Source organism: Pyrus communis, chromosome 14 (assembly GCF_041283825.1).
Source record: "Pyrus communis isolate YQ-2024b chromosome 14, ASM4128382v1, whole genome shotgun sequence".
In the NCBI taxonomy this organism is placed as follows: Eukaryota; Viridiplantae; Streptophyta; class Magnoliopsida; order Rosales; family Rosaceae; genus Pyrus; species Pyrus communis.
The window spans coordinates 9,529,809-9,546,099 of record NC_142578.1 but is presented as its reverse complement, the minus strand read 5'-3'; the positions used below and the strand labels follow the sequence as shown (position 1 = coordinate 9,546,099).

The 16,291-nt window shown below is 38.3% G+C and overlaps 1 protein-coding gene, 1 non-coding gene and 2 pseudogenes across 3 annotated transcripts; 3 read left to right on the top strand and 1 right to left on the bottom strand.

Annotated features, from left to right (window-relative positions):
- The first annotated feature begins 3,507 nt into the window (after window positions 1-3,507).
- Window positions 3,508-6,241, top strand: LOC137711987 (high mobility group B protein 6-like; annotated as a pseudogene). The gene is made up of 7 exons (XR_015955611.1): window positions 3,508-4,022; window positions 4,549-4,656; window positions 4,741-5,118; window positions 5,214-5,450; window positions 5,545-5,640; window positions 5,819-5,887; window positions 5,993-6,241. The product of XR_015955611.1 is annotated as a high mobility group B protein 6-like (transcript).
- Window positions 6,242-6,670: 429 nt separating this feature from the next.
- On the top strand, window positions 6,671-11,169 carry LOC137713583 (putative GABA transporter 2). Its single transcript, XM_068452897.2, has 7 exons — window positions 6,671-7,098; window positions 7,193-7,423; window positions 7,777-7,874; window positions 9,233-9,419; window positions 9,826-9,956; window positions 10,184-10,420; window positions 10,517-11,169. Exons 1-7 carry the CDS (start codon window positions 7,014-7,016, stop codon window positions 10,904-10,906), a joined length of 1,359 nt encoding a protein of 452 aa, XP_068308998.1. The 5' UTR covers window positions 6,671-7,013; the 3' UTR covers window positions 10,907-11,169.
- Window positions 8,864-8,945, bottom strand: LOC137714046 (small nucleolar RNA Z102/R77). Its single transcript, XR_011065387.2, has one exon. It is a non-coding gene; the product is annotated as a small nucleolar RNA Z102/R77 (small nucleolar RNA).
- A 2,962-nt stretch (window positions 11,170-14,131) lies between the features above and the next one.
- LOC148691195 (uncharacterized) lies at window positions 14,132-14,803 on the top strand (annotated as a pseudogene).
- Window positions 14,804-16,291: the final 1,488 nt, after the last annotated feature.

Genomic DNA, 16,291 nt, shown 5'->3' with positions numbered 1-16,291 from the left:
GAATAAATAGCTTGAATTCCCAACTAACCAAGATTTTTCAAAGGCTGCCAAAAAAATATTAAAAAAAAATCAGCCTTAGTCACATATAATTTGTATTCAAGGCAACACTAAATCTGTATAAACAATTTTGACTCAGCACACGCATAACTAATTAAAAAATATTAAGTGAATTAGATCTGTAGAGCAGCAACAATACAGTAAAAAATAGTTGAAAGAAAGTAGGTCCGCTTCGTGATCTTACTTAGCCAACCATTAAAAAGAATAAAATTAACATAAAACTACCAAAGTAAGTCCTAACAAAAGAAAGCGCTCGGTTAACCAAGCTTAATAAGCACTCATATAAATATATTAATCACTATTATTGATTGTACATTTTTAGTCTCATTTTCGACCGGCTCTTTACTTTTCCATTTTTTTTCACACCATAACTTCAATTACGACCAATGAATACACATTTTAGAGAAAGATATATCACATCGCATTGTAAAAAATGAAGAATCGACTTAATCACAGTATAAAAGACATAAATACAAATACAACTTTAACACATGATGATATTTGATATACATAAATTTTTAAAAGGTGATACAATTACATATTTATATACATGTACAAACAGTTATCAACATGATTAACAAAACTTTGTAAATTCTAAAGTTTACACTACTTGTCAGTCACTTACCCTTTTTTTTTTTTTTTTTTTCCAATTTGAGCAAAAGCACTGTGTAGCTTATATAAATTGTTGTGCGAATAATCTGCAATAGATAACATAGTATAAATAAGTCATACAAAACAACAACATTGTAATAATTCTTTTTTTTTATTTAAAGCAATAATTATCAATACGATTAATAAAAATTTATAAATTGTAAACTTAACACTACTTAGTAAGTTGGCTAACTTTTTTTTTTTCAATTTCAGCAAAAGCACTTTGTAGCTTATATAAATTGCTTTGATAATGATCTGCAATGGAAAATGCAGTCACAAATGAGATACACAAAACAGAAATAGTATTATAATGATCTTTCTTTTTTTCGTTGAAAGCATTGCATAACTGGGAAAAGAAATGAAAACTTAAATTCAACTATCAAGAACCAAATGATCTAACACATTTTAGTTCTTCTTAAACTATAACAATACAGTATATCTACCACAAATAATCTGTAAAGAGAACTATTAAAATCCCTTGACCCCAATAAGCATCTTTTACCTTACAAAAATTCTTTGGATAAGTGACTTATTTATACAACATTGCTATTCCGAATACCCAATCTCACAATTAACCTCAGGAACTTGCAATTAAATTTTCCAAAGAGTAGGCAATCACATGATGATAGTAATATACTTTCTTATAAAACAAACCATATACAATCTATTTTTCGTCATATTCTAGAAATGAGTAAATTTTTAATTGCCTTCTCAAACAGTATATCCATATTTGGGCAATCTGGGTAATTGGATTGCCTAGAAAATAAGTTCACTGAACAAGATTTCATAAAATAATACCTCCGACTTTTGTTGGAGTTTTGTTAGTGCAATATTGGAAATTCTTGACAAAATGCATGAGTCTGTAATAGCTTAGACTTGTTATATATTCTCAATTGTAATTGTTTAAGTCTAGGGAGGTCTCTTACTCTTTTGATGAGAAGATGTTACGTGAACAAGATACACATTCAGGTATGTTTGCATGCATGCATCCAATTACATTCATCTATATCTCATGATATTGTATTTGAGATAGGTCTTTTATTAAAACTACTTTCAAGATAATTTGATTGTATTTTTAAAAGACTTATCTGATTGCATATTGATGAGAGTTATCCAACTAAATGTTTGCATGGTTGACATTGTTTTAAAAAGAAAAGTTGTTGCCGTGTGTATCTAGGAATTGTGGTTTTAAAAGGATTGTCATTTAACTAAAACCTATTATTAGTTATGAAATCTTATCAGTTCCAAATTGGTTCCCGTGCCTTGAGGGTTATAAGGAAAGTTTGAAATTAGTTTTGGTTTAAGCCGCATATGCATGTTTTTCTTGGATTAGAGATTGACAGCAACGTTGAGTTTTGAAAAGAAAAAAAAACATTATTTTCAGTGCATTAATCTCAAATTAATTTTTCAGTGGTTGCCATCTTGTGGTTTCAATAGCATGTGTTTTTAAAGAGAAAATATTATTTTCATGCTGATTTTCATTTGGTTTTTTATTGAATGTCAATTATGAAAATGTGCCTTGTGATTTTCGTAATTGATTGATTTTTCAACCAAACACTTCATCATATAAACATTCTGCATGATCGAGTTAGTATCTTGCAAAGTTCGAGGAAAAGGTGATTGACGATCGTGTTAGTATCGTGCCACTTCAACTCGAAGACTAAAGAAAGATCGAGTAGCAAAGCGCGAATACAAAGCTGCCAACTGGTATGTGTATCTGGTTGATGAGTTTTTTGTAAGTCTTTATGTATTCCTTCTTTCTTAGTGCTTCCTGGCTTGGTAGCCCGAGGATTTTCCCAGTGGTGGGTTTTGCCTCGTAAAATCCTACATCATGTGTGTACTCTTTATATTTATGCTGGATATTTTGTGTAGGATTAGAGCTGCATAACTGATTAACATAGATCATAATTTGAACTAGTTTTAAGTTGAAATTTATTTATATTTCTAGTTAAGTTAGTACCCATCCTAGGACTTTCAAGTTTCTTCCTAAATCCGGGATATGCACTTTGATTTTGGTCATTATTTGTGATTTGGGTTAGGATTATGGTTGTTGTGGGTCAGATCCACCTCCTACTACTCGTTTTCCATAGTAATTGTGTGCTAGTTGGCCGACTGTGACTAAGCTGCCTTACTTGGCCTGATCTACGTTGGTTCCTCCTCACATGGCTGCTATAAATCTCTCTAGACCATGAAGACTTGTTGGTTGATGGTTCCATTCTTGGATTAGGTAGTTTTTCATTTTCTATTGTTTTGATGTGCTTAGCAGGCTACGTTTTAGCACTTTGACGAGTCATTTGTGGCTTCGTTCTTGCAATGGCTTTTGTGGCTCTAGTGATAGGTCTATTATGTCTGCCGTTTTTGTGGTGAATTTACATCGGTGACTTATGGTTCTTATTGTGTTGTGGTTGGTGGCTCCAGTGCTAGGTCTATTACATCTGCCGTCTTTGTGGTAGACCTACACTAGGCTTATGGTTCTTGTTATGTTGTGGTAGTCGTGTAAAAGTTTTCTTTATTCGTGAAATTGTGTAGATTTATCTCCAGATCAAAATATTTGTTATTAAAAAATTATATTCATCTGACACCTTGATGTAACGTTAATTGTATGTGTTTGTGTCGATCAATGAAATTCTTTATTTCTTTAACAAAAAAATGGTAAGAACTTGTACCCGCCATCTACCAATGGTCAAAAGGCTAACTACCGGAAGTCAAACAACTATTCAATCAAGAAAATTAATTTGAATTTGAAAATCTTACCGTTGGGATGCCCCTCCGTATAAACAACCCTTCCCTCCCCGCAAACAACCCCTCCCACCAACCTCCACTCTCTTTCTCTCTCTGCCATGCTTGACACTGCAATTGCCGAAATGCCCAATAGGAAGCCAAGAGCCAGCTGAAGAGCACTGAAGGACAAAAAACCATCTGGAAACGAAGCCAATATCGTCGCCGGAAAGGTCTCGGACGCCACACCGAGCCCGATCCAAATACCATCGGACTCCAACCCAGCGAAGGAGAACCACGATAGCCTCTCTCAGCCTCGCACCTCCCCCAAGAAGTCGGTGAAAGCTGCAGCTTTCAAAAAGCAGGCCAAGCAGACGCAGACCCAACCTTCGTCATTCGAGAAGGAACTCGAAGAAATGCAAGAGAAGCTTCAGGCGATGAGGCTGGAAATGGAGAAAACCGAAGAGCTCCTGAAGGAGAAGGACGAGATCTTGAAGATCAAGGAGGAAGAGCTCGAAACGAAGGGCCGAAAGCATGACAAGCTTCAGATGGAGTTGAAGCAGCTACAGAAGCTCAAGGAGTTTAAACCAACCATGGTTTGTTTTCTCGATCCCCTTTCTTTTCTTCATTTATGTCTTTATTTCTTCTTCTGTTGTATAATCCTGTGTTTGGTTGCTGAGAAAATGTATTGTGGATCAGAAATTTGGCTAAGTGATTCATACAGCCGACCCATTTAGTGGGATAAGATTTGGTTATTATTGTTGTTGCAAATTTGTTTGATTATATATTAATTGTGAAAAATTGGAAAAAATTTCATGGGGGTTCTTGACTTATGTTCTCCTAGGGTTTCTTTTCTCGATCCCCTTTCCTGGAATTTGTTTTGTTGCATTGGGATCTGGCTGATTGTTTGTACATTAAGTTGATGATTCTTGATTAGGTTTTAGGGTTCAGATGAAAGTTGGCTAGGGGAATCTTGATTTGGGGTTTCTATCATGTTTGATTACTGGGAAATTGGGAGAAAACGTGGTTAGGGTTCTTGATGTGTGGTTATTAGGTGTTTGATCTAATCGATTCGATGATCTTGAAATGGAGTTGACATAATGGTTACTTATTTTTCATCAGGCATTCCCAATTGCTCAACCAGTTGAAGACAAGAAAAAGGAGGGGTGCACTGAGAAGAAAAGGCCAGCTCCTCCTTATATCCTATGGTGCAAAGATCAGTAGGCTGACGTAAATTAGAGATTAGAACACTATGATTGTTCGGCGATTTAAATGCGAAACAATTTCCAAATCCGCTTGTGGTTTTTGATGCAGATCAAGAAGGAGAACCCTGAGGCAGATTTTAAGGAAGTCTCAAACATTTTGGGGGCCAAGTGGAAGAACGTCAGCCCCGAAGAGAAGATGCCTTATGAAGAGAGGTACCAGGTTGAAAAAGAAGCTTATCTGTAAGTGACTGCGAAAGAAAAGCGTGAGGTTGAAGCAATACATCCCTTGGAGGAGGAGCACAAGCAGAAGATGGCTATGGAGTTGCTTGAACAATATATGCAGTTCAAGCAAGAAGCCAAAAAGGAGAACAAGAAATCCAAGAAGGAAAAGGATCCATTGAAACCCAAGCACCCAATGTCGGCTTTTTTTCTGTTCACAAACGACAGGCGACCGGCTCTGGCTGCAGAGAACAAAACTGTCACTGAGGTAATTGAAAATCACCATCCCCACATGAATAATCTTTATCTGTATTTAGTTATTCTGATCTCTTTTAACTTGTCAATTTTGGGACTATTTCGTAGATTGCAAAGATCACGGGTGAAGAATGGAAAAACATGATAGAGGAACAAAAGTTGCCGTATGAAGAGATGACTAGGAAGAACAAGGAGAAGTATATACAAGAGATGGAGGCTTACAAGGAGATGAAGGAAGAGGAAGCTTCCAATCTCAAAAAGGAAGGGGAAGAGCTGATGAAACTGCAAAAGCATGAAGCCTTGCAGCTGCTTAAGAAGAAGGAGAAGACTCAAAACATAATCAAGGTTTGCTAACCAAGTTGTGATCTCCATTGTTTTTACTAATTTCATTTCTTTTGTATGATAAGTTGATTATTGATTGGATTCTACGAATTAACAGAGAACGAAGGAGGAGCAGAAGAAGAAGAAGGAAGAGAAGAGAAAATGCTGACGCTAACAAGCCTAAGAAGCCTGCATCCTCTTACCTCTTGTTCAGGTAAAGTTCCTCACTAGTCCTGTAATGTCTTATACATGAAACCCTTTAAAGGGCAAAATGTTGGTCACGTTATGAGAGTGATAGAGTAGGGAGTGAATATTTCCGGTTTCATGGTAGGATGTCTGCTGTAAAAGAGACTAAAAACTGATTTCGGTGTCCTATTGAATAATGCTGCAAGGAAGCAAGAAAGGCTCTGTTGGAGGAGAACAGCACCACCATCACTGCAATGATTTCATTGAAATGGAAGGTACGAGATTGAATTTGGGTTCGAAAGACGCGTTTGGTAACATTTTCTTGACCCTAAATTAATTAAACTGATCCTAGTTTTTCTTTCACTTGTTGGGTTATATAGGAAATGAAGGAAGAAGAGAAAAAGGTATGGAAATGAAGGCAGCTGAAGCAATGGAAGCATACAAGAAGGTGGTATGGGAACATAACAAAAGTGTTGTTGCCGCATCTTCCTCCGCCAATTGATGTGTTGTAGTCGTTTATTGCCCGTCACTTTGATGGCCTAATTTGACTTTTTTATACCGTAGAGTTTGCAAATTATGAATGAAATATTTGAATGATTGAAATTCAAGACATGCATCTTTTTTCTTTACTCCAAACGAATTCATAGAATCAATTCAAAACAACGTCCTACAAATTAGAGAATTCTTGCATGTCATCGGAAGCATTACAATTTTGAAACATGTTGTATTGATCACATGACATGTAGTGCATAAAATCAATTAAACATCGTCTTATAGTTAAAGAAGATTGTTACATCTCACATAAGTATATTACAGTTTAAATACTGAAAGCACCACGCGTTAGTTATATAACTCGATAACATGTAAGTGTTTGCAAATAAATAACAACCTAATGATGAAAACACCATCATTACCAACTCCACCACTTTTTCACGCCACAATTGACCAAACTTTCCGCAAAAGGAGAACAAAACAATGTGAAAGTGACATGTGCGACACTCCAACCTTTTGGAGAAATTATGATATGTTAGATTTGTTCCTAGACACCACCGTAAGCTAGGTGAAAGGATTAAAAAAACCCTCACAACAACCAGCGGGAAGGGGCAATTATGTAAATTCAGGGTGAGAAGTTCCAGTTTGAGAATATAACTGAATAAGTTAAAAGAAACGACCTCATTGCAGGGATCAAACGAAGAACGTCGATGTTTCCCTCGGGCGGCAAATGCTCTCCCCCGCGCACTTTAGCTTAGTACACACCTGGAATCAGCTACTTCCAAACAACTTCACTAACGTACGCCCGCCTCCTTCCCCCATTAAATCATCCCTTAACCTGCACACCCACTGCTGCATCTCCTCCTCCTCCTCCTCCTCCTCCTCTCTCGGCTGTTCTCGAATCAAAAGATGGCGAAACCTCCCAGCCCCGAACCCTTCCTCGAGACCCGCCGCGAAACCGACGCCGGAGCCGTCTTCGTCCTCCAATCCAAAGGTCACACGTCAGCCCTTCCCATCGCCGTTTACTCAATTTTCCTCCAATCAATTAATTTTGTTTTTTTTCTTCTAATTATGTTAAAAATATGCAGGGCAGTGGTGGCACGCGGGGTTCCATCTGACGACGGCGATAGTGGGGCCCACAATACTGACGCTGCCGTACGCGTTCAGGGGGTTGGGATGGGGCTCGGGGTTCCTCTGCCTGACCATCATGGGCCTGGTGACCTTCTACTCTTACTACCTAATGTCGATGGTGCTGGACCACTGTGAGAGGGAGGGTCGCCGCCACATCCGATTCCGTGAGCTCGCCGCCGACGTCTTAGGTAAAAGAAAAATCTTTGCTTCCGCGGTCATAAAAAAACCGGGTTTTTTTTTTTTTTTTTTTTTTTTTTTTTGGATCGCTGGGATCGTTCCGTAATTTGGGAATGTTTTCGTAAGCTTGGATTGAATGCTTTGAGCTCTGACTTTTCTGTGCACGTGACAGTCTGCATATTTAAATAAAGAAAGCTGGTTTTCTTAATTTGTAATTAGTGCTAAACAAGTTGCATTTGATTAAGCATTGCTTTTGACTTTTGAGCCATGTGATGCTTCTGCTGAATAAGCAATTCTATATATGGAATCTTTGGATGGTAAACTAATTAAATGTGGGATTTTGGCTTTTGCTTTTTCCTTATAGGGTCAGGATGGATGTATTATTTCGTCATATTCATTCAAACGGCTATAAACACTGGGGTTGGAATAGGAGCTATTTTGCTTTCTGGGGAATGCCTCAAGGTATATTTTGCATCATCATGTTCATCACTTCACATCAACACGTGCAATAATGTGTTGGTTTATCTATAAGGAAAGCGATATCTGCACGCTCATTTTCTCTCTTTGCACAACTTTGGATTGACAAAATCAAAAGAGAATTAAGGGACAAAAATAAACTCAGTCCATAGAAAAAGAATAAATGGTGTGGCGAAATCATTTCCCTATCTTAAAGGGTAGGTCTGTTTTTTTTAAGTTTAGTGGGTTGTATGATGACTGATGAGTAGGGCATGCACTTGTGTTCGTGGTCTTAAAAAGCAATGATATGAACAGATAGATAAACTACAGGTAATAAGTTAGTCATCTCTAGATGAACAGATAGACAAAATCAAAAGGGAATTCAGCTGCTTTTGGTTTGCAAAGAGTTGTGGCAGTTTCTTCACAAATTGTAATTGGTAGAAATTATAGGTAATAAGTTAGTCATCTCTAAATTCCCAACATTTTATCTCTATGCTTGCAACCTTTTCTCGTTGAGCAGCCATAGCCGTAGAGGAGATTAAGGTCTGGTAAATTCCTCAGTGACCAAGATTTTCATAATCTTCACCCACAGTTACTGAAAACACATTCACAATCCCACAAGCAATTAGCTTCACAGCAATCAATTAGTCACATTCCTCTACTATCTATGCACACCTAGCTGCATTTTGAAGGCAAGAAATGAATCAAAACTTCCGTGTTTTGTCCAAGTTGAAGGATACTCTTGAAGAAAAAATATCGCTACTAGTCGCCATAAAATGGTAGGATTAAAGGGACAACTTTTCTTGACGAGAGATCTTCAACTTGGACAAAATATGGAAGTTCTCATCCATTTCTCTCTTCAAAATGTCTTTAATGTAGTGAATAGCCATTTTCAAGCTTATCTTCTCTATCAAACGAGGCCCAAGGTTAATAAATTAAAATTGCAATAAAACTTAATTTGATCAAGCAAATAGCACATTTTGTGTTCGTGGGGAGAATGATCAGATAGAGATAATACATAAATTTGCCATTGTCCCGGCTTTCAAACCAATAGGGATACGAATCCTCATCTCAATCTCCCAGTTTCACATCCAAACCGCACACAAAATATTAAAAACGACTAACAGAAAAGCACTTTTTTGTTAATCACTTTTGCATTTTGAGCTGGTTCAGCGCAGGCAAATCAGTTACTACTAGTATTTTCTATGGAAACAATGTTAAATGGATCAATGAAGATTTGCATGCAGAAACTGCTTTCTACTACGTAGGAGATGTATTCGTTTTTCTCTTTTCCAGCATTGCAGTGCAGTAGTTAGATTCTATTAACCTTGCATTGTCTTATTGTCATCTTGTTTTATTGTAAGATTATGTACTCGGAGCTTTCTCCCAATGGATCTTTGAAATTGTACCACTTCATAGCCATGGTTACCGTGGTAATGATAGTCATCTCTCAGCTTCCAACTTTCCACTCCCTCAGGCACATCAACTTTGTTTCGCTGCTTCTCAGCTTGGGATACTCGTTCCTGGTGGTCGGTGCATGTGTTTATGCAGGTACTTCATCCTTCAACATCCGTTCAACATCCTCATTTATATTTTACTTCCCTGCATTACTTATACAAAGAAATTACACATGTATCTTTCTAGCCATCTTTTATGCAGCAGTGTGCTTTTTCTCGAGTTCAAAGTTTCATTATGTTCACCAGGAAAAAAAAAAGAGAGTAAATTACTTGATTCTTCCGGAGGAGTTCGAACAACAAATTTTTTCTCGGTACCAAAACTTGCATTGGTCATTAACAACCTTCATTCCTCTTTAGCTTTCTATTGTCCGGCAGTAACGACGGATTATTTGTCAATAAGGGGCCACGTAACCTATTGATTTATTCGACCATGAAATTTGTTTATCTATTCTAGAATTGAAAGTTCTAATTGTGTGGTAAACATGTCTTTTTTCCTCTAGGTGCCTCTAAGAATCCCCCTGCAAGAGACTATTCTTTAGAATCTTCGACTTCAACAAGGCTCTTCAGCGCCTTCACTTCCATCTCCATATTTGCTGCTATTTTCGGAAATGGAATACTACCTGAAATACAAGTAAATACTGAGTCTTTGCAAGTTTTTATCAGTTTTAGAATTCCAAGCTTTCAAATGCTAGTATGCACGACTGTCGCATGATCTGGTAGCCTGCTTGGAAACACCATGTGAATTTCTAGTTTTAGTGCGAATATCATGAATTTCCATCTAGTGTTGGTGCGAAATTGTGGACATAAAAGAACATATGCTTCTTTGTAAAATTTATCATATGCCATGGATCAATGCAGGCAACCTTGGCGCCACCAGCTACTGGAAAAATGGTGAAAGGTCTCGTGATGTGTTACACGGTAATTTTCATTACATTCTATTCGACTGCAGTGTCCGGGTACTGGGTGTTTGGGAACAAATCTAGTTCAAACATTCTCAATAGCCTAATGCCGGATGAGGGACCTTCTCTGGCTCCAACTTGGGTTCTTGGACTTACTGTGATCTTTGTACTCCTTCAGCTTCTCGCCATTGGCCTCGTAAGCTTACTCTTGTACTTATAAGAAAATTGAAATTTTTTATGTCCTAGGCTATGTAAATTTGTATTGAGGTAGCCCTTCTCTAATACGATGCAGGTTTATTCCCAAGTTGCTTATGAGATCATGGAACAGAAATCAGCAGATGTCAAACAAGGAATGTTCTCAAAAAGGAATCTCATTCCCCGAATAATTCTTCGGTCGCTGTACATGGCACTCTGCGGATTTTTCGCAGCAATGCTTCCGTTTTTCGGAGACATAAGCGGTGTGGTTGGAGCTGTCGGATTCATCCCCTTAGATTTCATCCTCCCAATGCTTCTGTACAACAAAACCTACAAGCCTGCAAAATCAACCTTCACTTACTGGATGAACATATCTATAATCATTGTGTTCACAGGTGCAGGACTTTTGGGAACATTCTCTTCTGTAAGGAAACTGGTTCTTGATGCCAACCAGTTTAAGCTGTTTAGTGATGATGTGGTTGATTAAGCGCTCTAATCAAACCGCCATTGCACGGTCCCGGCCCTGAAGAAGCTGTATCATTGATGAAGCTGTTTAGTAATTATGATATTACAAGGCCCATTATTGGCCTTGTAATATCGTAATTACAAATTACTGACTGATGTATTTAGTTACTGATTAGTACATATTCTGAACGTCAGAATTATGATAGGTTCAATGTTCGATTATTTTTAATGTAACGAAAAAATGACGACTTTTACGGTACAGAAGTAAATGCAATTTCAATAGTATTGTGCTTGTTTTCTCTTGTATTGATATTTTAGGATGAGTCATTGAGGAGAGGCTCCTAGAAGATGTTAATTATATGACTTCTTGCTTAGCTGTCATGTATCTTTCTTTTTAACAAAACAAATTTATTATTATTATTCAAAAAAAAGGAGAGCATTCGAAACTATAATAATAATTTAGAAAATGAGAGTTTTAAACCCGGAATGCATGGATGGAAATTCAATGTCCTTATTCACAGGATATTGGACCACATGCAGTTGTCATGTGTCCCTTAGTTTAGGTGATTTTGGCATGTGTCCCTTAGTTTAGGTGAAGTTGGAAAATTATAATATGAAGGGGAATTTGTCTAGGATTATATCTAGCGGAAGTAACGAATTGTGGATCACCATGTTGTTCTTACAAGACTTATTTCTTTGTGAGCACAAACACCACCACTTGTAGGATTTGGTTGCATCTAGCCCAGCTAGATTGCCTGCGTACCCTGTGCTCTAGCTCATGAATCCAATCGACATAGTTCTCTCACCTACACCTTGCTAGACTTGAACTTGTAGGGAGCGATTTGTGTGAAGGGCGGGAGAAATTCCACTTAAAACTTTCAGCTAGGAGGTTGTTTCTTGGGTGCCTTTAACCTGTTGAGAGTATCAATTCCACATCGGGAAAATGAGAGACTTTGAATGTGGTTATAAGAAGCCGGACTATTCCTTATATTACCAATTGGTTTTATAGTAGAATCTCAACTTTCTTTATTGCTCTTCATCATCCAATGTGTGTTGTCCACGTGCTAGTTTCTTTATTGCTCTACATCGCCCAATTTGTGTTATCCAACTGCTAGGCTTAAAACTCTCCCACACTTAAGGGGCGTGTTGAGAGTATCAATCCCATGTCGAGGAAAAGAAGTCCTTTCATGTGCTTATAAAATATTAAGTTAATTTCTCATATTATCAATTAATTTAATAGTGAAACTTCCGCTTTCTTCGTAACCCTTATAACCCTCACCTTATGACATCTATTTATAATGGTCATGCTACGCTTAGGGTGTAGAAGCATTGGCTTGGAGAGTAAGTTAATCCCTCCATGCTTGGCACATTCGAAGGGAGATTGTCTCCTTAATTATCAGAGATTTTTTTAGTGAGACAAGAATATAGGATGGCAAACCTCGTGTCATTATATAAATGATGAGATATATGTTTTAAAAAGTAAATAAATTTAAAAATGTTGCAGTCATATTTAGAATAGGAATGTGATTGTGTAAATCCTAGGGGATCTGGGAAAGTATTATATATTCCTATTAGGATTAAATTACCTATTAAATGTTGTAATCCTAAAGGGAAAGGTTTTACCCTTTCTACTACTATAAATAAAGGCATAATGGGGTGAATCAAACACACCTCACAATTAAATCAATCTCTCTTCTCTCTCAATATTGCCGAACCCCTCTCTCTCTTTCTCTCTCTATAAACCCTAGATCGTTCAATCAAATAGGCCTACAACATGTTATCAACACGCTCTTGTCAGAAGCTAAGGAATTGACGCATTGTAGGAGGAGGCTATCATCCACCACATTCAAAGGCTTATTCGTTTTCTACTAATCAGGTACGCTTAAAATAAAGGAAGATATTTCAAATGTCCACAAAGCATGAAAACATTCCCTATGATGCATGAACCCCCATATGTTTACATTTTCCTTCTGATATATATATATATATATATATATATTGTATATGTTCATATATTTTTCAATATATATATTTGTTTCATGCATCGCACAATTAAATTGTTATGTGGAATTTGTGAGTCAAATTATATAAAATAAATTAGAAGCATATTTAGATACAGCAAGGGGAAGTGTTGCTGCACCTACTTGGACCCCCAGGCCTTCGGCCTGATTGATTAGAATTGGCATGCAACCCTAGTTCTATCACTGAAGAGGCCCACAGCCTTCATGGATCCAGACCAAACCCACGGCAAGCCTTGCTTGCTGGGTCCTTGTCCCGCACGCATCTAGGCCCACATTTGATTAAAATTGGCCTGCAACCCTAGTTCTATCACTGAGGAAGCGCACAGCCTTCATGGATCCAGACCAAACCCCCAGCAAGCCTTGCTTACTGGGTCCTTGTCCCGCACGCATCCAGGCCCGCATACCTGCTCTTTCTGGTGCCAGTCCACTCAATTGGGCCTTGTTTCCTTACGGCTCACAGCACAGGAAGCCAGCCTATGCGATTGGGCTCCCATTCAAACCCACACACCAGCCCATGGGGCTGGGTTTTGTTCCCTCGTGCATCACCCACAAGGCTAGCACTTACTGGGCCTTGTCCCGTGCCTCCCCTTCAACCCAAACTCCAGCTGCGGCTGGGGCTTCTCCCTCACCTATGTGGCATGCAGCCCACCCCCGAGATCTTTTGGGCCTTACCTTATACTTAAAGCACCCAAACCCGTGCCACTTAACCCATGGCACCAAGCCCAATATTATTTTGGGGCTATATTTTCAATCCAATAATATTATTTTAATATTATTTTGCTTCTACAATCGACCCAGTATGGCCCAATTTATTGAATTAATTAAAAGTAACCTGCAGTCCATTAATCTGATAATGAATCCAAAATTATTGACCTGAAGATCACTTTTGGACATTAGCGATTCAATAATTTATTTTTATACTTTGAACCGTCACATACTTTCGTAGTAACAAAGCTCTCACACTTGAGTTCCCAAAGAAACTCAAATCCACTATACTTAAATCAGCATATTGCATTATGTGTTTCTTGCAAGAACCTCTCATTATGAACTAATTGTTCATAAAAACTAAATTGAACCTGTAGTTTTCATTCAAAACATACCACATGAAACCCGTAGTTTTCATGCATAAATTAACCACTACATGTCTATCGAACCTGTATGTTCTACGATATATGTCTATGGCTTACCATATGACTAATCACATTTTCTTCCTCCGTTTTAGGGACATGTCGAACTTGAACAAGCTCGATTTCTCCGCTCTAGAAGTATCTGGAAGAAACTATCTGAAGTGGGTTCAAGATGTGAAGCTCCATCTCACTGCAAAAGGCATTAAAGCCACCATCGAGGCACCTATCGCCGACAAACCTGTTGACGAAGCTCAGAAAGCTACTGCAATGATCTTCATTTGAAGACACATCCATGATGCACTGCAAACTGAGTATCTCGCTGAGGAGAACCCACGCACCCTCTGGCTTGTTCTGGCCAATCGTTTCGATCACCAGAAAGACATATACTTGCCTGAAACAAGACACGACTGGTAGCATCTTCGCTTCCAAGACTTTAAGTCCGTGAATGAATACAACTCTGAAGTTTGTAGAATCCGTTCTTTGTTGAAATTCTGCAAAGTGGAACTAATCGAATCAGATATCCTGAAAAATACCTATTTGACCTTTTCTGCCACCAATATTGTCCTGCAGCAACAATATCGGGCATAGAAATTCACCAAGTTCTCGGATTTGATCTCTGTTTTACTTCTCGCTGAAAAGCAGAACCAGCTTTTGATGAAGAATCATCAAGCTCGACCCACTAGCTCGAACGCCGCGCCTGAAGCGCATGCGACTAATTCTAGCAGCCATAGACAACGAAAGAACCATCGTGGTCGTGGTAACGTGCGGTAAGCCTAACCACGGGCCCAAGGTCAACAGAGTGCCGCACCTAAGGGAAGAAATATGACCCAACAACGTCCACCACTCACCCCTAAGGCCCTAAACTTTAAGAACAAGGGCAAAGCTCCTGTTCAGGCTGCTTTTACTGAACTGGACATGTGTTATCGTTATGGATCAAGGGATCATTGGTCACGCACATGCCGAGCTTCCCCTGAGGCTATTGCTAAGTATCATTCCCATCGTGAGTCTCACTTTGCACATGTGGATCATCCGGAAGATGTAACTACATCAATGGAGATATCGGACTTTCAGGAGGCATCAACACCTATAGATGAATAAATTAGACATGTTTTTAGGGTGTTTTATCCCTAGTGGCCGAACCCACTAGGAGTGGCCGGCCCTACCCCCCTTTTTTGTTAAGTTTATGGTTTAATTTTGAACAACTTTTCTATGTATTTGGAATAATTTGTTTGGTTTTGGTTTGCTTTGAATTATGGATTGTTATTTGAATGGATACTATTCTCTCGAATTGCTTAATTGAATGAATAGACTTATATTTTTGCATGTGACCAATTCAATCAATTTATTTCTAGGTATGTCTAGTGAGGAAGTTAGTTGTCTGGCAGATAGTGCAACTACACACACCATTTCGCGTGAACGACACTATTTTACTAACTTAATACCCAAGAAAGCTCATTTGACAACTCTCTCAGGCCATCCAACCTGATTGAAGGATACGGAAAGACACGTATCATGTTGTCTAATGGTACAATCTTGACCATTAAGGAGGCAATCTATTCTCCACATTCCGACAGAATGTTACTGAGTTTTAGAGATATTCGAGATAATAAATATCATCTTGAAACCACTGAAGATCATGATTCTGAATTTCTTTATATCACTTCATACGAATATAGCCAGAAGCATATTCACGAGAAGTTGGAACGTCTGCCGAGTGGGTTATACATCACAACCATTCGCGGCATAGAAGCCTATAGTGTGGCCGGCCCTATGCCTGAGTTCCAGGACACTTTGTTGCTTTGGCATGATCGTTTTGGACATCATGGACGTGACATGATACACCGTATCCTTAAATCTTCTCACGAGCATAAGTTATATCCATATGTTAGATTTCTGTCATGCAAAACATGTTATTTAGGGAAGTTGAATATTCAACTATCGCATACAAAGATTATTCATGACCTCCCTAAATTTCTTCAGAGGATTCAAGGGGACATTTGTGGACCTATCCAACCAACCTACGGACCATTTAAATTTTTTATGGTGTTGGTTGATGCATCAACAAGATGGTCACATGTTTGCTTTTTGTCTACATGCAACACCACGTTTGCTAAACTCCTAGCTCAAATCATTAAGCTAAGGGCTCACCACCCTAATCATCCGATTAAGTCGATTCGACTGGATAATGCTAGAGAGTTTACGTCACAGACTTTTGATGATTATTGCATGTTAGTAGGCATTGATGTGGAACATCATATG

Excerpts from the sequence above, each read along its gene's own strand:
- LOC137713583 (XM_068452897.2), top strand. The coding sequence starts at position 7,014 with ATGGCGAAACCTCCCAGCCCCGAACCCTTCCTCGAGACCCGCCGCGAA. Across the intron at positions 7,424-7,776 it reads GCTCGCCGCCGACGTCTTAG|GGTCAGGATGGATGTATTAT; the intron begins GTAAAAGAAAAA and ends TTTTCCTTATAG. Across the intron at positions 7,875-9,232 it reads TTTCTGGGGAATGCCTCAAG|ATTATGTACTCGGAGCTTTC; the intron begins GTATATTTTGCA and ends TTTTATTGTAAG.